Here is a 25,199-nt window from a genome sequence, read left to right on the forward strand (position 1 = left end):
TTTGGATAATGTTTATGATGTATATTATAAAGTGGTAATGTATATTATTACCTCTTGGATAATTTTTACCATGATACTGGCGGTTCCCTACTTAAGGACACCCGACTTACAGACAACCCCTAGTTACAGATGGACCCCTCTGCCCACTGTGACCTCTGGTGAAGCTCTCTGGATGTTACTATAGTCCCAGACTGTAACGATCAGCTGTAAGGTGTCTGTAATGAAGCTTTATTGATAATCCTCGGTTCCATTACAGCAAAAAATTTTGAAACTCCAATTGTCACTGGAGCAAAAAAAATAATTTGTCTAGAACTTCAGTTATAAAATATACAGTTTCTACTTACATACAAATTCAACTTAAGAACAAACCTCCGGACCCTGTCTTGTACGTAAACCATTGTTGATTAAATTGATCCAGGAGCCTTTTCAAGCATGGTTGACATGGGGTGGCAGGAGAAATTAAGAGTTTAACCAGCACAACCCTTTGTCGGATTTCAAAGAGTCCTTTGTTCCCTTCTACCGAAACATGCAACCTCAGCCAAGACAAGCATACGTATGTCCACAGTTGGTCTAAGAAGTCAACACACAGCCAACATTGGGCTGGTGGTTACTGTTGCCTAAACCGCCCAACCCTACGACAACTTTTGACTTTGAATCCTTCATGAGGGTCTGAATTGTAGGTGTCTTCTACTACACACTTCTTGATTTCCGTATTGTTAACTTTAGGATTACCTGTGTATATAATATGATCAGTTCTTATACCTTAGCTATTCCGGTCTTGATGTTGACCTACTTTTGAAGGAACTAGAAATAGAACCAATATATCACATGTGACTTTGAATCCGGATGGGTTGTCCACCTCCCCAGACTACGAAATTCGTAAGGTTGAAGGATTCTGATATAATAGTGAAAAGTGAAACACATTACACAATAAAGACATATAGAGGCTATACGACATCACCTTAGATGTAGCTCAGTGCTTTTCCATTAATTCGACTCTAGTCCCAATGGATGCTTTTTTTGTACTACAATTGGCAAATTGTGGAATTTCTGGACAATTACTGTCATTTATGGTTAATTCTAAGGTCCTATGTGATTGTTTGAAGATACCTTCAGGCCTTGCCCGTCTTTCTTTGACAGCTCTTGTCAAATTTTGCCAAAGGCTAAAATTGACATCTTTGTCTATTTGAAATTCGAGTCGAAACTAGAAGGTGCAAGATTTGGTACAGAATTGCCCTGGACGAAATGAAAAAAAAAAAACCCTAAAGCAACTGATGATAAGACAATAATGAGGACATTGAGAAGACAATTGAGCATTGGAACCTTCCAAGATAGAAAATAATTACACAAATACTCCAAATTAATAACTGATACTGTATTTAATAATCAGCCAGATCAACCAGCAAAATAAACAAGATTTTGCCGCCAGGTTTCCGAAAAAATACCACAATTCACACACCAAAATATCTTACAAACATACTTATATAAGGAAAAAGCAATGGGGAATCGGAGATGAGGGGAAAATATACACATAAAATTATTGAAAAAGCGGACAGTCCCCATCTTTCCTTTTATAAATAGTCTCTTGTTAGACACCCCTACCGGGGATGAAGTCGGCAAAGGCTTCTTCAGTGCTTTATGTTGTGGATTGCAGTGCTAGCCAGTCTTTGACATCACATAGCCATCTTACAAGTGTCAATTTGACATTGTCTATTTCAAAACTTCAAAAATTTCTATACATGGATTAGTTCTCGCCTTGTCAAAACATTGAATGTTTTCAAAAATTCTGCAAACTCCTGTAAAAAAAAAAGTGCAAAGTCTTGGCAGAAACCTTGGCGGACCAGGCCGAGTGATGGATGCAAATATTTACCACGGTTAGTATGGTCTGAATGGGATCATTGTGTTTCCAAGAAGTCTCAAGGACCGTTCAGACTTTAATTGACACTTTGATCCTCTTGAGCAACATGACTTGTTTCTTGGTTTTTGTTAACATGAGTGAAACCCACCAATTAGGGCTTTTCAACTGTGACAGTAAGTACGAAATTATAATTCGTTACAAATCCACAATCCCTCAGGAATAGTAGTTTTTATCCTATGGATCCACCAGTTTTGGTGCCCCGATACATATTTTGGCTCCAAGTTCTTCTAGAATTCTTGGCCAAAGTGGATGGTGGAACGAAAACTAGTCCATCTGACATTAAAAGTCCAGGGGTTATGGGAGCACCTCCTTACTGCATGGGCATGTAAGGCCAATTAAAGCTGGACCCTGACAGAAGCATGTCTCGGATTAAAGTTTCAATGGGTGTCTTTCCAACAAGACGGACAAAGAAGAGTTGTTCTATAACTGGTGCTGAGACAATACGTAATGACGGCAGGCGGAGTAGAAGGCGACCAAACCTGGTTGGTTGGGTTGGATACTGGTTTCGGACATATTCTTCTAGGGCACATTGGGATTTCTCCTGAATGCTTTCTACATGACCGATATCAGACAATCCTACCGCATCTATAAAATAATAGAAAATGAGTTAGATATCATGAAGTGTTCCATCACAAATATCTCAAAAAGTCAAAAGTCATAAAACAAAAATGCAGTAAACAATCAATTGTTTAGTAGGAAAGTGGATTAAGTAAGTAATGTAAGGCATTACAGCCGAGAGCCAAGGTCTGGAATTTGAAGTTTTGAAGGCAAAATGCGACTGCTGATATCAGAACCCAATCCTGGTAAAGAACAGCTTTTTCTTGATGTAGGCCATGGTCAGACCGTCTTTAGTGTCTTCTTTAGAGGAAATTGGATCAAGTGTAATCTATTTAATATAAGAAAGGCTCTAAGACACCAGAATGCAAGTCTCTTGCTTTGATTCTGGATACTGAAAGTGAATCCCACCCACTATGTTGACCATATGCCCAAATAAAGCTCAATTATAATAAATATGGCTACCTGTTATGGAGGTTATAATCCCAGACTACTCTTGCGGATGAGTGATACTATACCGATTTTACGTCCTAGTTATTGAAGCTAGACCACACAGGGCATTCATAACGATGTGGATTTTTTGAAAGGCGTTGATAAGTTGTGATTTACTTATCCCACAAGTGGACTATCTAGCATCTCCTACTTCTGTGACTCGGGACTGGGTTATATTTGACAATCCAATCATTTCCAATTGCCGGACAGGTCCTTTAACAATAAAGAAATCTTAGTTTGCACCAAACCAAGTTCTCCCTGGACGGTAATAAGTGAGGAAACTGGACAGTAAGTCATGCGTTTTGCTACAGTGCCACCATAGTAGAAATTAAAGGGGTTGTCCGAGTTCTTAAAAAAAAACTCAGGGAGGCCGGGAGGGCGCTGCTTAAAAAAATAAAGTCCTACTTACCTTCCGGTGCCCTCTGGTATCCAGCGCTGCTGCCGCTCCGGGCGCCATGTAAACAAACATGGCCGCCGGAGCTGGACTCAGCTTCCGGACGGACCCGACAACCTTCCGGCCCGCATTCACAATGCTGTGAATAGGGACGGATAGGCGTGCCCGGCCATGGCCGGCTGGAAGCTGAATCCAGCGCTGCTCCGGCGGCCATGTTTGTTTACATGGCGCCCGGACCGGAGCGACAGCAGCGCTGGATACCAGAAGGTAAGTAGGACTTTATTTTTTTAAGCAGCGCCCTCCTGGCTTCCCTGAGTTTTTTTTAAAGAACTCGGACAACCCCTTTAAGCATTGAAAAATGTTCATTTCAATAAATGGTTATCTGTGTAGGACAGGGCAGCACAAGTCCTCCAGAAAGAAAGAGTTTCTTTGTAGCTGTCCTCTTTGGGATGCTGAATGGAGGAATACATCTGTTAACTCAATAAGAGGACCTCCCTATAACTCCTCAACTGGTTGACATCTCTCTATTATTCCATATATCGGAGTCGTGTCTTCACGCACATGGTTGCCCTTGAAGATAGTGTGGGTAGTGTCAGACCTTCCCACCAGAGAACCAAATAATCCTCTGGTGGACCAAGACTGGCAGAAGGACACCCTATTTAAAGGCTACTGGGAAGATAGGCCCCAGGATAATTTTATCTTCTAATTCCAGGGAACATTGTGGCTTAGAGGCTTGGAGGGTGGTGGGGTGGGATTAAGATTTCAGACCCAATGCACTACATATAGACTAGAAATCAAAGAAAACTCCCATCAATCCTTGCTGGAGAAATATTGATTAATATTTATGTCGGAGCTCTGCCTCTGGTGAGCAGCATGTGTTCTGGTTAATGATTTGCTGGTGGTGGCCATACAGACTAATCTACAGACGGTAAATTTCCTCATTTCCATATAACTGAGTCCTTAGTAGAGTCAACGTCCTACGTGGTATGTTACAGTTCAGCGCTGCCCGGTTCACATGGTCTGCACAGCGAGAGCAATGTCCTTGGGATAAGGATTACGGCGTCGGGCAGCTTTTGTGGGAAGGAATGCATTACACCCTTGTATAGTATAGTGACATAATTATTAACGCAGGCGGCCAATAACGTGCGTCACATATGTGTATTAATTGACTCTTGACCCCATTAACGTCTTAAGAAACCGCACATGGAACCTGCATTGTTGACAGATGTCAGGGCTGTAGCCGGCAAAATCCCAGTTTCCACAGTATTGGTGTTGATTGAGGGGTAACACTTAGAAGGAGTTCAACCTCAGACTTCATCACCCGTCCCTGTCTATAAGGAGACAGGATTGCTTGCCGTATGTGCTATTAATGTGTCATTGTAAGCAGACACAGGGCAGACGGGGCTTAGAAAAGATGAACTATAGGTTTTTTTCATTTTTATTCTATTTACTGTACATGGTTATGGGGCGGCCATCTTGTCTGAGCTACCTGGACCATAGCAACCTGTATTCTATTGTAGACTGCTGTGAGCATGCTCAGAGACCTGAGCAGAGGGAAGGGGAGGAGATAATATGTGTCTTATGTGTCTATTCTGAATCTCTAAAGAACAGGAAGCATCATCCTAGTATTAGGCAGTTATTAAAGTAATATAATATGTATTATATAATAAAAAGTCTTGATTTAAACAGGTCAAAGAATTTTTAATTTCCATTAAAGGGAGCTTAAGAGCTCCTGCGGCACCTTACAAGAAAAAACAGAATTGTGTAGGACATTTTATATACTTTTCTAGTTTTACAGGAATATCTAATTTTTGAGAAAATTCTGTTATCATATTTATGCAAATTAGCTTCTCAGTGCACTGGAGGCAGGATAGGAACTTGGGATAGGGCAGTGCTGGGTCTCACAGTGCAGGGATTGGCAGTATAGAAATGCCCTGCCCCTTGGTGCATTGAGAAGCTTATTTGCATTAAACTGAAATTTCTTCTAAGATTAAGCATTTCTGGGGACAGGGGCATGCACAATTGAAGCACCTACACAATGTCTTACAAAATCATTAGGGCTCTTTCCGATTTCCACCCCAAACCTACTATATTGATCCTTACAGATCCTTACGTTGTTCGATCAAGTAAGACGTGTTCAGACAATATCTGTGGGGCCAACAGAGTTGGGGTTCTAACAGTTTAGCAAGCCCATGCCTCTTTCTGCAGTGCCACCTTTCGAAATTCCCTTGTGTTCCCTTCCATTGAGGCAAGTTCCAGGGCAACTAGAGCATCAAGTCGCAACCTGAAAGGTGAAAGGGCCAACAGGAGGGTCTTTTGAGAAAGGTTGTAGAATAAAGACAAAGGCCAGCATGTGATGCATCATTTCCCCCATGGGCAATTCCTTAGATACATCATCAGGTAAGGTAGAGTGGTGCATGTGTGGGCACTTGGTGGAGTAACAATGGATACAGGGGTCCATGAGGGAATTATCAGTTTCCCAGTGGGCCACTTCTAGCTTGGATCCCAGACTAGGATGGCATCAGGGGGTAACTCAAAGTGTTTTATGTGAGCAGAAGATTGAAGGAAAGTGGACTGAAATGAGACCCTCTGGGAGTTACATCAATTCCTCGGAGGACTATTGCTAACTTCGATAGTATGACAGTGGCAGAGTGTAGTACGTGTAGCAGATAGAAGAGTTAAAGAAAGAAACTGGAAGCTATCAATGCATTCATCGAAAGACAGTCAAAAGACAGTCCATGACTCAGTGTCCAGACTCTCCTAATGGCTCGTGTCAGAAACAAGGAGATAAGCTGCTGTGTCTGGAAGGGGAATCACAATGAATAGTTTCCACCAAAACACTCATCTGGCAGCTGGATTGGGATGTCCATTTTTGTTCTTGTTCCCGAGAATTTATCTAGTAGTCATAATAATTTTTATGAAATCTTGTATGGGCTTTCATGAAAAAATAACCACCACATTTTTGGAAAGCAAATCCTATGGGAAGTCCACTTGGAAAGTTCTAATTCATTTATCTATGGGTGTAACCACTTGGTTAGACTTCTCATCAGACAATCATTTTGATAATTCCTGTAAAAACTGTGATTATTCTGGAATTTCAATATATTTATTCCTATGACTACAAACTTCCTCCGAAAGTGAACAGATGTCGAAAAACTGCACTAGTTGGGGAAGGGTTAACTAAAATGGTAGAGGGCCCAGCTATTCCTACAATTGTTAGCATTCAGTCCCATCTTCAACACTTGTGTAAGGGTAGCAGGTGGGCACGGCTGATTTAGCAGGGTCACCCGTCAAGACTGAGTGTCTCAGCTACCATCACTAAGAGCTATGAAGGTCAACTGGAAATGTCTCTGAAGTGCCTCTGACATTATCCATCTGACCCGGCAGGCACCCCTCTCTGCCCGCAGCCTCCTGTATCCAATAAATCATCCGCACTGATTGTTACCCCTGCGGTTCAGCATCAGTTATCAACATTTGTGTCTTAAACATGACACAGGAAGGCTTGTGCTCACACCAACACCCTTCATAACATTGTACGATGGAAGTTCTAGGATCCCCCGAGGTGCGGGCCTCACATTCCATAAACTGGGCCATGTATTGTAACACATAGACGCAGGCTTCTCCTCTGGTGTTGGGTAATTTATTGCACCGATAAATATGCAGTACAATATTTGCTCTAGGGTTTGAAGGTCATGACAGGTGAAACATCTGACATGCTTCCTCCACCATCACAGTTGTCACCAACTGCTTACTTCACTCCCATAATACGTTCCGTACAGCCTCAGAGACATACCAGGGTGAGTCCAGTTTTAAGAACCTGTTATCTCGCACAGAACTAAGGTCACACATGTTCGTAAAAGGTTTGCAACCAATCAGATAATGGGAATTCTAATGTGTGGAGTTGGTCTGAAAGAAGCTCTCAGTGATTGGCTAAAATATAATCTCTCCTCTGTGGGTGGAAAGTGACAACCCAAAGAGGTCAATGTTTTGGCCCTTCACATAAATGGATATGTTATCTTAAAAATGGATTAGAAATTTACTATAAACTATATAATATGATGTTTTATTAATTTGTAACATTAAATACAATCTAAAACATTTCTGGGTTTTTCGATTTAATCGACAACCCAAGGATCAATTTTTTAATTTTTTTTTTAGATTAAAACGCATTCTCATATTTGAAAAACTGCTAAAAATTTTGGACGAATGTGTAATCGAATTCATGGCAAAATACAACTTAATCATTTAAAAGGATGAAATGAGTTCTGTCTGTGGAGTCATTATTTCTAGAACTGCTCATGCCATGTGCTTTGAAGAACCCCCACTAATCTCAAAAAAGGAACCGTAACCTACAAATGGGTGTTATCCAATATAAATTATCCAATTGACGATACATATGGAAATCCATACAGTAAAATGTGTTGCCCATAGGGTCCTGGGGTAAAAAAAATCATATAGGCCATGCTGTTCTGTGATGGCCAGATATAAAAAAGTTAAAACAAAATGTATGCTAAGGTCACCATGACACAGACCACAAGGACACTCTTGTGTCTTCTGTCTAATCAATAGAGCCCTATGTATAGAAGTAATGCACATGGACAAAGCTTTTCCTGGGCTTCACATGCTATAGGGATTAGAGGCAATGTGCAATTAGTGTGCAGTGGGGTCTAAAAATTTTGTTTTTGACTTTACGCTATCTTAGTATTTAGAAAAACACAATAACCAGGTTACGAAGGGCTGTATGGCAGGACATGAAGCTATCTATTGTGAGGACAAGCAAACAGAAACGTGGATCTCATCTTCTTAAAGACCTTTACGTACGACTTGGAGATAAGAAGGAAATTTACAAAAAAGATCTTACCAGGTGTAAACAAGGCCACAGCTTTCAAGCAGGAATACTCGGCAGAGTCAACATGAAGTGCCTTCAACTTTTCCACCTGTTCTTGAAAGACTCGGATATGGTCCATGAAAGCCACCACTCTATCGGCAGACATGGGAGAGGCATGGAGGCCGGCCGCTGCCAGCAATGGGGCCACATGGAGAGGCATCGAACACTGAGCAGCATTGAGGACAAAAAGCTCGCTCCATGTCATGCGAAGGAGCGAGACTTGGTCCGAGAGCTGGAAGTCGGGGAAGAAAGGAATGTTCTTAGCCCACTCAATGGCGCTGAAAAGCAACCGGGCGGCCAATTCACAGATGTTCTCGATTCCCATGATGTTGTTGGGCTGTAGGCACTGAGCACCATATCGGGAAGTTGGGTATGGTTCTGCTCGGAGAAGCAAGGAGATGAATCCCGTTAAGTAAGAGTGACCATTGTAGGGATCAACGTTATTCAGAGCATATTGGCCAGGGCTGGTCTGGGGGTGCGACATTCGTCCACGCTGGACTGCTACAAGGAGAAAAGAAGGTATATATCACTATTCAAGTTCTGAGAGACGGATCAATTCATGTAGGAAGCTTAATAAGCTATAGAAGACTGGAACAAAAAGTTACACATCCTGCAAATAGAATCGTAATTGTGGTCGTAATCCATAACCTTCTAAGGCTTTGCAATAATTCACATGTTTAAGTTAACCCAAGCTAAATCCCCCAAGGGGCATAGAAAGGACACATTTCATAACCAGCCTATAAACCTTCAGGTCTCACGTATGTTTCTTGCTATAGGCTTGACATACCAGCTACAAAATATTCACATGACCTACAAAAGCTAAATGCTGAGACAGGAAATAATATCTGCCTTTCCTAAAGTCATCAAAAAATGTGAAAAGAATGTTGAAATTGGCATTTGTACAAGAACATCAAAGGGAATTTAACAAAAATAATAATAATTTAAAAAATTCTATACATCCAATCTGAGGTGGGTAGCCATCGGTGACACAAAAATGACAGCGTTGGCTACTCAGAAAACGAATTGTATATTAAATAATAAATCCTAAAATTTACTGGTAATTTTTTTTTTTTTTTAAAGGGATGTGCTTTTCTAAAACCACTAGAGGGAGTCCCATCATTTAACATTCAAATGATAATTCCTTTATAGATGAAAATAATAAAAATAATAATAGTGAAAAGAGTGTAATACAATAAAACACAAAAACTACATTACACAATTTACAAATTTGAATAAAATTAGAAATGTCAATATAAAGCTAGAAAAATGGTCATTAGTGATACTTTCCCAAAAATTTTTTAAAAAAATCACAGAATACTATATTTTATATGATCTATTAATATTGATTAACACAGTCTATATCTTTTTACGGTTCTATTTTTTGGCCCTATTTTTTTAAAAAAAAACTGATGATTCCTCTAATTATCTGAGTAAAATTTGGGGATTTTTTAAAAATTCTTTGTGAGCTTTCAGTTATGCCGTCGTATTTTTAAAAGTGAACAGGTTTAAAGTCGTTTCTGTAAGCTGTAGACCATGATATATCGTAAGCTAACCTGTGATAACGGAGTAATATATAGTTTTGCTGAAGATTTAAAAATTAATTGTAAATTGGAGTAAAAAAATCGAAAGATTAGATGTAGATGTGCCGATGACTTTTCATGTCAAAACCCGATTTCACACAAATTGGATCGTTCTTTTTGCAATTTTAATTTTTGTTTCTCATATGTAAAACACTCCAGGAAATGTACAAGGAGAAAACGGCAAGAGCCAGATGTTGTAAAACAAAAAAACCCAAAAAGGATAAAAACAAGCAAAACTAAAAACACAAGATATTATACCTTAAAAAGACTAAACCACATGTAGCCCTGCAGTATGTTTCCAATAGGAAGAAATTCTAAAAGCAATCTCCACTTTTTGGAAAAAAATATAAAAATCTGATTAATACAGCATCCAGCTATTCTCTATATCTAGTTGCCGTAATAATCAGATTTCTCCTGATGAAGTTTCTTCCATAAACGGAAACTTGGGTTTGAGAGCCTGAATTTTTATTGGTTATATTACTCTCTCAGCCTTCAAGGACACAACTACGGTTACCGATAGGCCTCCACTACACCGGCCACCATCAGATAGGTCTTGTAATGCGCCTTCTCGGGGGCCACTTGCCTGAGTTTCTCTTGCTGAGAGAAGCTGCCTCTCTACGGGGGTATTTTTCTCCCAGGAGAAAGGGATCCTGTTTTTTGCTTTGTATGCAACCTCAAAAAAAAAAAAGTTGCCTTGTTTCTAGCTTTGACTGGGTTAAACCATTACAATAATGGCCACTTGGTTTTAAGTGCAGTAGCCACATCTGCTCGACCATTTAATTACAGAGGAGAATTGATCATAATTCTGCAACATGTCATAACAGGAGAGGAGACTTGAAGGAAAATCACCCGGGTCACCGTAAAATTAATGGTAATTAACCCATTCAGTTTACAGCTCGCTGTTCAATTGCAAGGCAGCACACGTTTTTTTTTTTGTTTTTTTTTCCGCTATGCCACCCTTCCCCCTCCACTTCTTGTGTTTTGTAGAAAATGTGGGTTCGGGAGTCACCACCATGGTCTATTGTACTGGTGCACAGGCAGAACATGAGTGGAATCAGTCAAAAAACTCCATTGTCCATCACCGTTCAGTCATAATTTGGTGTAACGCTAATTTACTTTCATTGCCATTGTTTGTTGCTTAGTTATGTCTAGATTATTCCGTAGCGTATCCATTTTGTGTATTAGGTAGTAGCATTTAAAGCTATGGTCTTTAGATTTATTAAGTCTGTCTACATCTGTATTGCCAAGGGCTGTATATGAGGGCTACCGGTGTGAGGTGCCAGGGGGTGGACAATAAGCCTCTTTGTCAGAGTATTTAGATATATGGCTACCACCATAAGTCTACCACCGCTTTTGGCATCCAGAATATTTGATAATCCGACAGTTGGGGGATTGTGAAAGTTTTTAGCCCTTCAAACACATCACATAGTAGCTGGAAGAATAACCGTTTATCTCTCCCGACTCCCAAATGCACATGCAAGATCGGCAGTGGAAGACGAAGATTGGTCAGATCAATTAAAACTTGTCTAATCCATATATTCGAGAGTCATAAGGGATAGCTGTCGAACTATTGCTCAATGTGGCCCCATACCTCCATATGGTGGATTCTGACGATTTTACGGGTAATGTGTATGGAGGTCTTTAGATGGTAAGCTTTTGTGTGAGAGGAATAACTGAATAATCTGTATAATGGAGCATAATATGTCAGTATTATACAGATAATGGCGGTAATAATCACGCGTGTCACCCTCAGTAGATAACAGCCAGGTTGTACCTCTCTCGAAGCTTATTTTCAGTGCAAATTAGGCCTTTCCACTTATATAAAATGGTAATTTTCCTCAAAGGTCAGGTGACCTGCATATATTAGACACTCAATGAGCTGATGAGATGTTGGCAAATGGTTTAATGGTTTAACCTATTCTCTGCTATGATTTTGTGCGAGGGAATTAACTACTGACGGAAACATGTGTGGACGATGATCGAATCTCCGGTGTTTTTGATCCTTTTTATATAGAAATATTGAGATAAACAAATGAAAATGGAATTTTTTCATCCGTTAGTTGCCATTAATGTAGGCATTGTTACGTGAGTAGTAGAAGCTTCCCATGGGATGGATCCACCACACCAAGAAGAAGGCTTCCTAAAATGGTCCATAAGAGCTCTATTTTTACATCGAAAAACAAGGGCTTGTATGGGAAACTTGGATTCTCATGAGATTAGCCTGGTTTTATGGAGGTAAGGTCATATCAGGTCCTACTTTATCTGAACCCTTCATCAACTCTAAGACCATGTCTATGTCATTGCTATGTCAACATGGCTTGGAGTAGTGCTTACGTATGTGAAAATAGAGACATATTTGTAGAAGGTGCAAATTTAGGAGTGGAACATCGGTCCTGGGCAAAGAAGCACGTCTGAACATATATGGTTGGGAAGGGCTTACAAACAATAAAGTTTATTGTTTTGTAAGCTCTCCCGAGCCATGTATCACATTTTTCATCCATGGACAACCCCTTTAAGATAGACTAACACATTAGATGTTTGTGGGCAAATCCACCAATATTGGAAAAACCATCCAACCATTCAATGTTTATGAATTCAGATGATGTTTAAAATTATTTAAAAATTAAAGTTCTTATTAATTAATTAAAGTTGGTTATGAGAAAAAACTCAAGGCTGATGAATGTTTCGATCAATTCCATGAGCAGATTGGCAAACTCATCTTAAAGGGATTTGCTAAAGAATTTAAAAAAAAATGTAAAAAGAAAAAGCCTACATTTAGCTATCAAGCGTTCCCCACTTCTAATGTTTGACCGAAAGTATTGAAGGCTAAGCCAATCAGTGGTCTGAGAAGACTTGTGCACAATGACCATGATATCATGATGGAACCTAAAGCCCCAGGGACCAAAGAAGCAATTCCGGGACAAGGGGCCCCAGATGAGCTTAGTACATGTTTTATAACTTCCGTGGGCTTCTTATTAGGTGACCATGACTTGGTGACCACAATGTCGGGAAACATTACTTAGCAGTAGGTGGAGTCTATCTCCTGACCTAAGTAAAAGGTAAAGAAGTCAAGAAAACCTTTATCTGCATATATCTATGACCTACATGTGCGTCTGTAAGTGTCAGCCACACAATCCTGTGTAAACTAATGAGCACTTTTCTTATTGATTTGACACAAAGTCCACCTGAAGACAGGTTTTGCATTCTCGAGGCTTTCTTTGTAGTTGTCTCAGGTTTCGGTTATGCCTGCAGACAATGAATATTTTTTTACGTAAAATTTGAGTCTAGGAACACTAATAGCAATTACAATGGTTTGAGAGTGAAAACAGCCGTTTCTGACAGATGAAATTAGCAGATGTGTCTGGAAATGGCTTTCCAACATGTTGCAAAAAAATTATTTTGACAGATGGTCATCCTAGACAGGTGTTATTGGAGCATTAAGTGCAAATTTTTGAGATGGACATAGACAAAGAGATTGTCTCCAAATCTGATGAGTACTCTTGATATTTTCGGGTATTTGGACACCCAATGGTAGGGTTATCAAAAATCTTTACATTCTTGACTACCTTTAGTGATATCTACTACTTTTCAAAAAGTCTCATCTAGAATGAGACTCCTCCAGTTGTCGTTAGACCACAGGGTTTAAGCTATGGAGAACTTCTTACCATGAGAAGAGTACACGATCACATATTGAGATTCAACAACATTATTCACCTAGTTCTCAAAAATATGGAGATATCTGTATGACTAGGACCGAGCTCCTTTTGGTTTTCAAAAATATATCTTTCTAACCATGCGTGGTGGTATAACATCTCGCCAAGGAGGGTTAGCTTAACACATACTATAATGTTCTATTCAGTTTTGATTTTTTTTTTTGCTGCAATCTTAGTTTTGATCTTCAAAAAATCACAATTGTGTAGCCCTGGATGTTGGCCTCCAACCCAACATAGTACCATATATACTTGAGTATATGCCTAGTTTTTCAGCACAAAAAATTGTGCTGAGACCTCAAACTCGGCTTATACTCGAGTAAAAAAAATATAGCTTTTACCAGGTTTTTGTGGTAAAATTAGGGGCCTCGGCTAATACTTGGGTCGGCTTATGCTCGAGTATATACGGTAATTGATTTAGGATGATTTAGGATAATTTGTAAGTTCTGGTCACACTCAAGTTGACCTAAACTTGTATATATTCTACAGGTTAGATATATAATTTCCATATACTAGGAGAAAAAAATATGACCATATCATAAAAATTTATAAATATATTAAAATATAATATTTTTGTAAATATTTTTCGAGGTCCAATATTAGAATTTTGTCCAATATTAGAATCAGAGCTGATTTCTGAATCAACCACTCTATACAACCAGCAAAGACATTCTAACCATTACTACTGAAGACTTTCATCTCCTCAAATTAAGACATCATCTTCCAAAAAAAAAAAATCTAGGGAAAAAAAAGTCATCGCCTAGCTGCTGTTTTTTTATATTACAGCAATTTCCTCATCTCTTGCTGCTTAGGAATTTTGATACGTACTGTAGTTTCTATTGTGTCAATTTGACAAGCTCTTTAGAAAGAAGTCGAGCTAAGCCGGGGACAATTGTTGGATTCTATACAGAAAATCTACTGCTACATTCTACGGGTGACATATTCCAAAAACAACTTCTTACTACGGGTGGGTGGGCTGGAGAAGACTTCGAGTGAGATCTATTGGTATAAAAACAGATTTGGATAGATGGGGTAATTCTATTCTGTAATTCATTGCCATGTTTTTAGTTGACTGTTTAGTACTTTTATTACTATATTCGGTCCGTCCTCTATGGAGTTTACTATCTAATAATAAATTTTTTTCGGATAAATAGGGGAATAAAAAATACAATAAAAATAGTAAAGACTCCGCCTACTTGTATAAAAAAGACTTATACTAACTTACACAAAAGCCCTATAATATATAAATATATAATTATATTATTAAATTTACAGGCAGCCCCCAACTTAAGAACACCCGACTAACAGACGACCCCTAGTTACAAACGGACCACTGTATATTAGTAATTTACTGTACTTTAGCCATAAGCTACAATAATCAGCTATAACAGTTATCACAGGTGTCTGTAATTAAGCTTCATTGTTAATTCTGGTTCTTATGACAACCCAAATTTTTTTAAATCCAATTGTCACAGAGAACAAAAAAATTCTGTCTGGGGCTATAATTATAAAATATAAAGTTCCGACTTACATACAAATTCAACAAACCTACAGAACCTATCTTGTACGTAACCTGGGGAGTGCCTGTATTGACAAAAAATGTATAACATTCTATACTTAAAAAAGTAATTTACTGTTTGCTTATTAAAATTAACTTTTAGTTTAAATGCAATTTATACAAAAAGTTTTTTATAATTCAATACAAAAATAAACATTAAAAAATCTAACGAAAAGAATTAAATACACTTAAAACAATAATTAAGAAAAAATCGATGTTTTTGACCTTTTTTCTTAGACATTTTTAGTATCTTACGTTTGGGGGGGAAATCACTTTAGAATGAGTTACGTAGAATTTTTACATTGATTTATGAAAACATTTTAAAAGGTTTTTTTGTTCTTTGACAGCTCAAGTCATTTAGATCTGTCATTGATCTTCTGCGTTCAATCATTGTCTTTCTCTTTTTTTCGAAATTAAACATTTCTCGCCTTGGGGAAAAATCAAGACTTTCAGCTGATAGAGTTGAGCACCTCTGGTAACATTGCCAGTTTCATGACATTGTAAGATGAAAAGAATTTACCACGGGCTTTTAAGACTGACAAAACTTAATTGGAAAAAGTTTTAAATAAGTGTCGAAAAAAAAAAAAAAGGGCCGAAAGAAAAACTCTATACCTGTTTTTTCAAGTCAGTCAATCAACATACTTTCTCGACATGCCGATGTCCTGTGAAGGGCTGACCTTTCTAACATTGTGCAAGGTGTTTAGAGTAGGGATCGGATGACATGGCTCATTAACCCTTTGTGGATTGGAGGTGTTTGGAGTAAGGATCAGATGACAGGGATCGTTAACCCTTTCGGGAGGGGGGGGGGAGTTTTGTTTTCTGAAGCGTTAAAAGCAAATACCTAAAGCTACTCATTACAGAATGTTTACACTTACATTTTTTTTTAGAGTTTTAACTTTAACTAGAGAGCTGTAAATATTAACAATTTTTTTTTGAGGAATATTCATCTAATTGAAATTTAAAATTTTACAAAAATTACAAATATTTTTTTAGATTTCTCATTATTTGGTTTTTAAATTTTTTTTTTTCTAATACTTTCAGGTTGATAAGTATTTTTTTGGTTTTCCATCAAAAAGACCCAGCGTGACACAAGATACAGCAATTACTCGAGATTTTAGTGGATGTTTGTAGATGCTACCAGATGCTTAATCTCAATTTTGTAAACACATCATCCGTGTGTCGTGTTTGATCACAGGGAGAGAGTGCTGAAGAGTAACGCACTCCCACTTTTGTCTTTGCCTTTGAATAACTGGGCTGGTTCTTCTCGAACAGATTTGATACTGTCTTGGCAACAGCAATGGGAAAGCTTTCAAAAAGACAAATTTTCCCAGAAATGTTTTTGTATTATATATCAACACCTTTCATACTTAGTAAATCTAGAAAGAGATTTTTACGCATTTTTTACCATTTTATGTTTTTTTTTAAATTTTTTATTTAGTTCCCTTATAAAGTATGGCTGTACCATTATACAAGCTCTTACAACTCTTGTGTCACCCGGCCATCCTCATAGACTGTAAGCTCTTGTGTCACCCCCTCATCCTCATAGACTGTAAGCTCTTGTGTCACCCCCTCATCCTCATAGACTGTTAGCTCTTATGTCATCCCCTCATCCTCATAGACTGTAAGCTCTTGTGTCACCCCTCATCCTCATAGACTGTAAGCTCTTGTGTCATCCCCTCATCCTCATAGACTGTAAGCTCTTGTGTCCCCCTCATCCTCATAGACTGTAAGCTCTTGTGTCACCACCTCATCCTCATAGACTGTAAGCTCTTGTGTCACCACCTCATCCTCATAGACTGTAAGCTCTTGTGTCACCCCCTCATCCTCATAGACTGTAAGCTCTTGTGTCACCCTCTCATCCTCATAGACTGTTAGCTCTTGTGTCACTCCCCTCATCTTCATAGACTGTAAGCTCTTGTGTCACCCCCTCATCCTCATAGACTGTAAGCTCTTGTGTCACCTCCTCATCCTCATAGACTGTAAGCTCTTGTGTCACCCTCTCATCCTCATAGACTGTAAGCTCTTGTGTCACCCTCTCATCTTCATCGACTGTAAGCTCTTGTGTCACCTCCTCATCCTCATAGACTGTAAGCTCTTGTGTCACCTCCTCATCCTCATAGACTGTAACCTCTTGTGTCACCCCCCTCATCCTCATAGACTGTAAGCTCTTGTGTCACCCCCTCATCCTCATAGACTGTAAGCTCTTGTGTCACCCCCTCATCCTCATAGACTGTAACCTCTTGTGTCACCCCCCTCATCCTCATAGACTGTAAGCTCTTGTGTCACCCCCCTCATCCTCATAGACTGTAAGCTCTTGTGTCACCTCCTCATCCTCATAGACTGTAAGCTCTTGTGTCACCTCCTCATCCTCATAGACTGTAAGCTCTTGTGTCACCCCCTCATCCTCATAGACTGTTAGCTCTTGTGTCACCCCCTCATCCTCATAGACTGTTAGCTCTTGTGTCACCTCCTCATAGACTGTAAGCTCTTGTGTCACCCCCTCATCCTCATAGACTGTAAGCTCTTGTGTCACCTCCTCATCCTCATAGACTGTAAGCTCTTGTGTCACCCCCTCATCCTCATAGACTGTAAGCTCTTGTGTCCCCCCTCATCCTCATAGACTGTAAGCTCTTGTGTCACCCCCTCATCCTCATAGACTGTAAGCTCTTGTGTCACCCTCTCATCCTCATAGACTGTAAGCTCTTGTGTCACCCCCTCATCCTCATAGACTGTAAGCTCTTGTGTCACCCCCTCATCCTCATAGACTGTAAGCTCTTGTGTCACCCCCTCATCCTCATAGACTGTAAGCTCTTGTGTCACCCCCTCATCCTCATAGACTGTAAGCTCTTGTGTCCCCCCTCATCCTCATAGACTGTAAGCTCTTGTGTCACCCCCTCATCCTCATAGACTGTAAGCTCTTGTGTCACCCCCTCATCCTCATAGACTGTAAGCTCTTGTGTCACCCCTTCATCCTCATAGACTGTAAGCTCTTGTGTCACATCCTCATCCTCATAGACTGTAAGCTCTTGTGTCACCCCCTCATCCTCATAGACTGTACGCTCTTGTGTCACCCCCTCATCCTCATAGACTGTAAGCTCTTGTGTCACATCCTCATCCTCATAGACTGTAAGCTCTTGTGTCACCCCCTCATCCTCATAGACTGTAAGCTCTTGTGTCCCTCCCTCATCCTCATAGACTGTAAGCTCTTGTGTCACCCCCTCATCCTCATAGACTGTAAGCTCTTGTGTCACCCCCTCATCCTCATAGACTGTAAGCTCTTGTGTCACCCCTTCATCCTCATAGACTGTAAGCTCTTGTGTCACATCCTCATCCTCATAGACTGTAAGCTCTTGTGTCACCCCCTCATCCTCATAGACTGTAAGCTCTTGTGTCCCTCCCTCATCCTCATAGACTGTAAGCTCTTGTGTCACCCCCTCATCCTCATAGACTGTAAGCTCTTGTGTCACCCCCTCATCCTCATAGACTGTAAGCTCTTGTGTCCCTCCCTCATCCTCATAGAATGTAAGCTCTTGTGTCACCCCCTCATCCTTATAGACTGTAAGCTCTTATGCCCCTCCATCCTCATAGACTGTAAGCTCTTGTGTCACCCCCTTTATCCTCATAGACTGTAAGCTCTTGTGTCACCCCCTCATCCTCATAGACTGTAAGCTCTTGTGTCACCCCCTCATCCTCATAGACTGTAAGATCTCGTGTCACCCCCACATCACCATAGACCGTAAGCTCTTGTGTCACCCCTCATCCTCATAGACTGTAAGCTCTTGTGTCACCCCCTCATCCTCACAGACTGTAAGCTCTTGTGTCACCCCCTCATCCTCATAGCCTGTAAGCTCTTGTGTCACCCCTCATCCTCATAGACTGTAAGCTCTTGTGTCCCCCCTCATCCTCATAGCCTGTAAGCTCTTGTGTCACCCCCTCATCCTCATAGACTGTAAGCTCTTGTGTCCCCCCTCATCCTCATAGACTGTAAGCTCTTGTGTCACCTCCTCATCCTCATAGACTGTAAGCTCTTGTGTCACTCCCTCATCCTCATAGACTGTAAGCTCTTGTGTCACCCCCTCATCCTCATAGACTGTAAGCTCTTGTGTCCCCCCTCATCCTCATAGCCTGTAAGCTCTTGTGTCACCCCCTCATCCTCATAGACTGTAAGCTCTTGTGTCACCTCCTCATCCTCATAGACTGTAAGCTCTTGTGTCACCCCCTCATCCTCATAGACTGTAAGCTCTTGTGTCACCCCTCATCCTCATAGACTGTAAGCTCTTGTGACTAGGGCCGTCACTCCTATTGTTTTATATGACTTTGTTATTACCCTGTAATGTCTTATTTTATTTGTCTCTGTCCCTCCATAATCTGTAAAGTGCTGCGGAATATGATGGCGCTGTCTAAATTAAGACTATTGTTATCATTATTATTAATTTTATGTTTATTTATTTTTTCATTTTTTTATTTTGTTTAAAAAAATTTTTTTTGTAAATTTCAAAAAGTGAAAGTCCACAACCAAAACTCAATCGCTCAAATATCTACAAAATAAAAAAATTCTATCGCCCTCTACATTGTAGACAACGCCCCTTGAAAACTGGTAATTTTTTTGTTTCTGTGATGTTTTTTTTTTAATTTTTCCTTCTGAATCCACACATAGAGGCTAATTTACAACACGACTTTTTAAATTCTATGTAACAAAAATTTCGTGATATATTTTAGAACCTCAGGCATTGAATTAAACATACGTCAAGGTTGATTTTAGGATTTAGGATTGACCCCCCCCCCCCCCCCAAAGATGTTTTTACTAATTTACTTAACTTTTTGGAAATGATGATGTCACAAGGGAAATAGTCGTGGCCTCATGTCACGTGGATTTTATCTACTGACAGTGTGTCATGGGATAATAAGCCATAAGTTTGGACCATTGTGCCAAGATTTTGTTATGTTTTCACGTGGAATTATTCAAAAAAAATTCCATATTATTAAATTATTTTTAAAAACTCTGATGTTTTTCATGAATTATAAATCTAAACAGATTTATATGGATACATATAAATATAACATATATTACACATAATACACAAATACATATATATGGATATATACAGGATATATAAGTGGATACATCATGGGAGATCAGCAAGGAGAAGTGCAATGATTTATCAACCAGATTAATGCCACAAATATGAAATCTCCGAGTCATCTTTCTGATACATGACATCATCTTGGATGTTGGGGATTTACCAGGATGCAGTGTGGACCTGAGGCGTCGGAAGGTTTCCAGATATTGTGATGGAACAATGTTCCGGCTTCTCATGTAGGATCACATGGGACACGTTACATTAGATGTCTACATGACTAATTCATAAGAGCCGGCACCTCCTGGAGCACAATGCCGGAGCTCTGCAACAGCTGTCACTCTCACCACAGATATATATATATATATATACAGAGGAATATCTATAGAATAAGTGTGCGGATGGGAGCCGGGAGACCTTCTATCTCATATCTATCTATCTCCTATCTATCTATCTATCTATCTCATATCTATCTATCTATCTATCTATCCATCCATCTATCTATCTCATATCTATCTATCTATCTATCTATCTATCTATCTATCTCATATCTATCTATCTATCTATCCCATATCTATCTATCTATCTATCCATCCATCTATCTATCTCATATCTATCTATCTATCTATCTATCTATCTATCTATCTATCCCATATCTATCTATCTATCTCATATCTATCTATCTATCTCATATCTATCTATCTCCTATCTATCTCCTATCTATCTATCTATCTATCTATCTATCTCATATCTATCTATCTATCTATCTCATATCTATCTATCTCATATCTATCTATCCCATATCTATCTATCTATCTATCTATCTATCTATCCCATATCTATCTATCTATCTATCTCATATCTATCTATCTCATATCTATCTATCTATCTATCTCATATCTATCTATCTATCTATCTATCTATCTATCTATCTCATATCTATCTATCTCATATCTATCTATCTATCTCATATCTATCTATCTATCTCATATCTATCTATCTATCTATCTTCTATCTATCTATCTATCTATCTCCTATCTATCTATCTATCTCCTATCTATCTATCTATCTATCTCCTATCTATCTATCTATCTATCTTCTATCTATCTTCTATCTATCTATCTATCTATCTCATATCTATCTATCCATCTATCTATCTCATATCTATCTATCTATCTATCTCATATCCATCTATCTATCTATCTATCTCATATCTATCTATCTATCTATCTATCTATCTCATATCTATCTATCTATCTATCTATCTATCCATCTATCTATCTATCTATCTATCTCATATCTATCTATCTATCTATCTATCTCATATCCATCTATCTATCTATCTATCTCATATCTATCTATCTATCTATCTATCTCATAACTTATCTTTCTATTTATCTATCAGTCATGTATTTCTTAGTTCTTTGGGCCGCATGTATCAGTACTAGTGCAGTTGCCTGTGGAGTGTGCAGGGGTCTTCATGAATCTGGCACCCCCTGCACTGCTTGGGAAGGGGGCACCTTTTTTGGGGGGTGCACATTGTTCATGCTGCAGAATTGTGGGGAAAACTTGGACTAAGCAGTAACAGCCCCTTTCGGTGACATTTTTTTAGCAGCTGCGGCACAAAACTAGAGCAAAGTCAGACGGAAAACTGGCGCAAACACTTTAATAAATGTGGCCCAATGTTCTCTCATTTATTACTTTATCTGTCTATCTCTAACCTATCCCTCTCTTTTATCTATCTCTTCTTTGTGTATGATCCGATTCTCTTCCTTTACTTATCTACATGATATTTATCCTAACTACGCCATCTGTTTAATAAATTATCAATCGTCAATTGGCTTTGTCTCATGTGAATCAACCGATTTTTTTGCATGATTATCTATCAATTATTTATCTCATATCTATCTATCTATCTATCTATCTATCTATCTCATATCTATCTATCTATCTCATATCTATCTATCTCATATCTATCTATCTATCTATCTATCTATCTCATATCTATCTATCTCATATCTATCTATCTATCTCATATCTATCCATCTCATATCTATCTATCTCCTATCTATCTATCTATCTATCTCATATCTATCTATCTATCTCATATCTATCTATCTCATATCTATCTATCTATCTATCTATCTATCTATCTATCTATCTATCTATCTCATATCTATCTATCTATCTCATATCTATCTATCTCATATCTATCTATCTATCTCATATCTATCCATCTCATATCTATCTATCTCCTATCTATCTATCTATCTATCTCCTATCTATCTATCTATCTATCTATCTATCTATCTATCTATCTATCTCATATTAGTCCCTCCCGACCGTCTCTTTAGCCCCAAAAAACTAATGAAGAAGTCATAATACACCAAAAATAATCTTCTCTTTGGACTGGATTTCCTTAGTAAGACCTATGAGAAGAGATGCTTGTGATGAGATATAATGAGGGGAGGGAGAGGTGACATTTCCCTGGGGTCGGATCCACACTCCTGCATATGTCGCACATTTGTGATGGGGTAATGGGGCCCTGTGTGTAGTGTGTGCTGGAGCTTATCTCTGTGTACATGGATCCCTGTGATAAGCTACACAGGAATGCTGCCCGACCAGATCCTTCCTCTTATAACATAAACTACCACTTACCTCCTGACAGTCCACATTCACAGTAACAGATCACCTCTGATTCTCACCCCACAGCCCCTTCACTTTCATAGCAATTTTTTTTTTTTTAAGCATAGAATATTTATGTCAATTTTTTATTACTATTATTATTTATACCCTGAACCCTATATCCATTCTATAATCCATATTATATTCCCACCACATCATTACAACTGGGGGGGTTATGGGTCAAAAAAAATCACAAAAATATTTTACCCACTAGAACAGGAATTTATTTTTGAATTAAATATTAGGAGAGTAATATTTGTTTTAAAAAAATTTAGGGTGGGACATAAAAAATGTAAATGTACATGTAAATTTTTATTTTTCATAAAATCTTCATATTATTTGATATATTTATTTTGTGCGTAATTTGTACAATTTTTTCAATCTATTCAGAGTAAATCTACTAATCACTAATTATTATTATTATAATTTTTTTGCCTTAAATGTATGACGTCCTCTTATGTCCATTATTAACTAATTAATTTTTTTTAATTTAGGACCTTATTTACTTATTATCTAATCAACACAAAATGTTGTAGTAAAATTATTGTATATGTTACGTGATACTTAAAATCAGGGCTTAGTTTCCTACTGAAATTCTTAATTTCTTGCAGTAATTTACATTTTTCTGCATTTTTTTTTTCTTTATTATTATTTTGTTCTTTATGTACTTTTTATTTGAGGTATTTAGTCATATTTTCTATTTTTAGGTTTTTCTCTCCTTATTTCAGGCTTCTGATTTTTTACCGAATTATTATAAGACTCTACTAAAAAAATACAAAAATAAAAACAATTTTTCTAAAAACATTGATCAACCAATAAAATTTTTAAAACGTGAAAAAAAAAAAAAAAATTTGAGGACCAACCGGTAAGTATTCTAGAATCTGAGTCTCCCCCAACCCATGCCAGAACTCACCTTCTCTCCTCATGCCAACTTTGAGGCACTTCTTTAGGCGGCAGTATTGGCACTGGTTCCGATGATGCTGGTCTATAGGACAGTCTCGGTTGCCCCTACAAGTGTAGGTGAGGTTCCTTCTCACTGATCTCTTGAAGAAGCTCTTGCACCCTTCGCAGGTGAACTGACCATAGTGCTTGCCACTCGACTTGTCCCCACACACCATACAGTCCACATTGGGAACTCCTTTGTCCCCTGAATGAACAGGGTCCTGACCCGGGACAACTCCTTTAGGCGTGCTTGGTGTTTGAGGTGGGCCTCCTGGATCTTGATTGCATAGCCCCGGTGGATTGTTCACCTGTGAGGCTGCCACCCCTGGGATGTCTTCCTGCCAAGGATTAACCACCATGGCCATAATACTGTATCAAAAGCTGAGATCCACAACTCCACAATCTGCTCGAAACAACACAGGCTGGTGGGGGGGTAGGTGAACGTCAAAGTCTGCAAAGTTTACCCAACCCGGGTCAAAAGGGTGTCGAGAGGCTGCCTCTTTGCTTTAGGAAGATATATATGTATCTGTGTATATATGTATATCTATATACCCTCTGATCCAAAAGCAGGCTGTGTCCAGAGTCCAGATATCCCTCCAAGCAAACAGGAAGACTGAGTGTGCGTTCAGATCCTCCTTAAAGGGAGGGCGAGATTAGTCATGCACTCACAGCACCAATGTCCATGTGTGACTACAACAATCAGTGTACAGGACTGGCTGCGGAGGGGGGGGGGGAAAGTTGGCTTCTGACCACCTACGAGAGAGAGAGAGAGAGAGAGAGAGAGAGAGAGAGACAAAAAAAATTACAAAAAATTCCTCGGTAAAGAGCCATGCAAATTTTCTAAATTCTACCTTTTTTATTATAACAATAACAATCTTAATACTGATTATAATAATAATACTAATAATACTACTACTAATAATAATACTAATAATACTACTACTAATAATAATACTAATACTACTACTACTACTACTAATAATAATAATAATACTACTGCTACTAATAATACTACTACTACTAATAATAATAATAATAATAATACTAATAATACTACTACTAATAATAATACTAATACTACTACTACTACTAATAATAATAATAATACTATATCACCAAAATATAAAAAAAATATTGAAAAATACTACATACTAACAATTAAAACAAATCTGAAATATTTTTTAGAGAATTATTGTTAATACCGATAATAATAATACTAATAATACTACTACTACTAATAATAATACTATATCACCAAAATATTCTGCCGCATACATAATACAATAAAAAAATACTACATACTAACAATTTAAAAAAAATCAGAAATATTTTTTAGAGAATAATTGTAATTTTTTTTAAAAAATTTGGCAAAATTGAAAAAAGATATATTTTTTTTAAA

The 25,199-nt window shown here is 38.4% G+C and overlaps 1 protein-coding gene across 3 annotated transcripts in view; it reads right to left on the reverse strand.

The window, feature by feature from the left end:
* Window positions 1–1,389: 1,389 nt before the first annotated feature.
* Window positions 1,390–25,199, reverse strand: part of LOC140069361 (nuclear receptor subfamily 2 group F member 5-like) — a 36,394-nt gene continuing 12,584 nt past the window's right edge. For 2 of the 3 annotated variants that reach the window (XM_072114981.1, XM_072114980.1), the window contains exons 2-4: window positions 23,772–24,553; window positions 8,221–8,748; window positions 1,390–2,503 (exon numbers count right to left, since the gene is read on the reverse strand). In XM_072114981.1, coding sequence (XP_071971082.1) covers window positions 2,229–2,503; window positions 8,221–8,748; window positions 23,772–24,165 — 1,197 coding nt within the window. In that variant the 5' untranslated portion in view covers window positions 24,166–24,553 and the 3' untranslated portion in view covers window positions 1,390–2,228. The remainder of the gene's footprint in view (window positions 2,504–8,220; window positions 8,749–23,771; window positions 24,554–25,199) is intronic. The other variant, XM_072114982.1, reaches the window with a different exon arrangement.

The sequence above is a fragment of the Engystomops pustulosus genome, chromosome 7 (genome assembly GCF_040894005.1).
Source record: "Engystomops pustulosus chromosome 7, aEngPut4.maternal, whole genome shotgun sequence".
Lineage (NCBI taxonomy): Eukaryota > Metazoa > Chordata > Amphibia > Anura > Leptodactylidae > Engystomops > Engystomops pustulosus.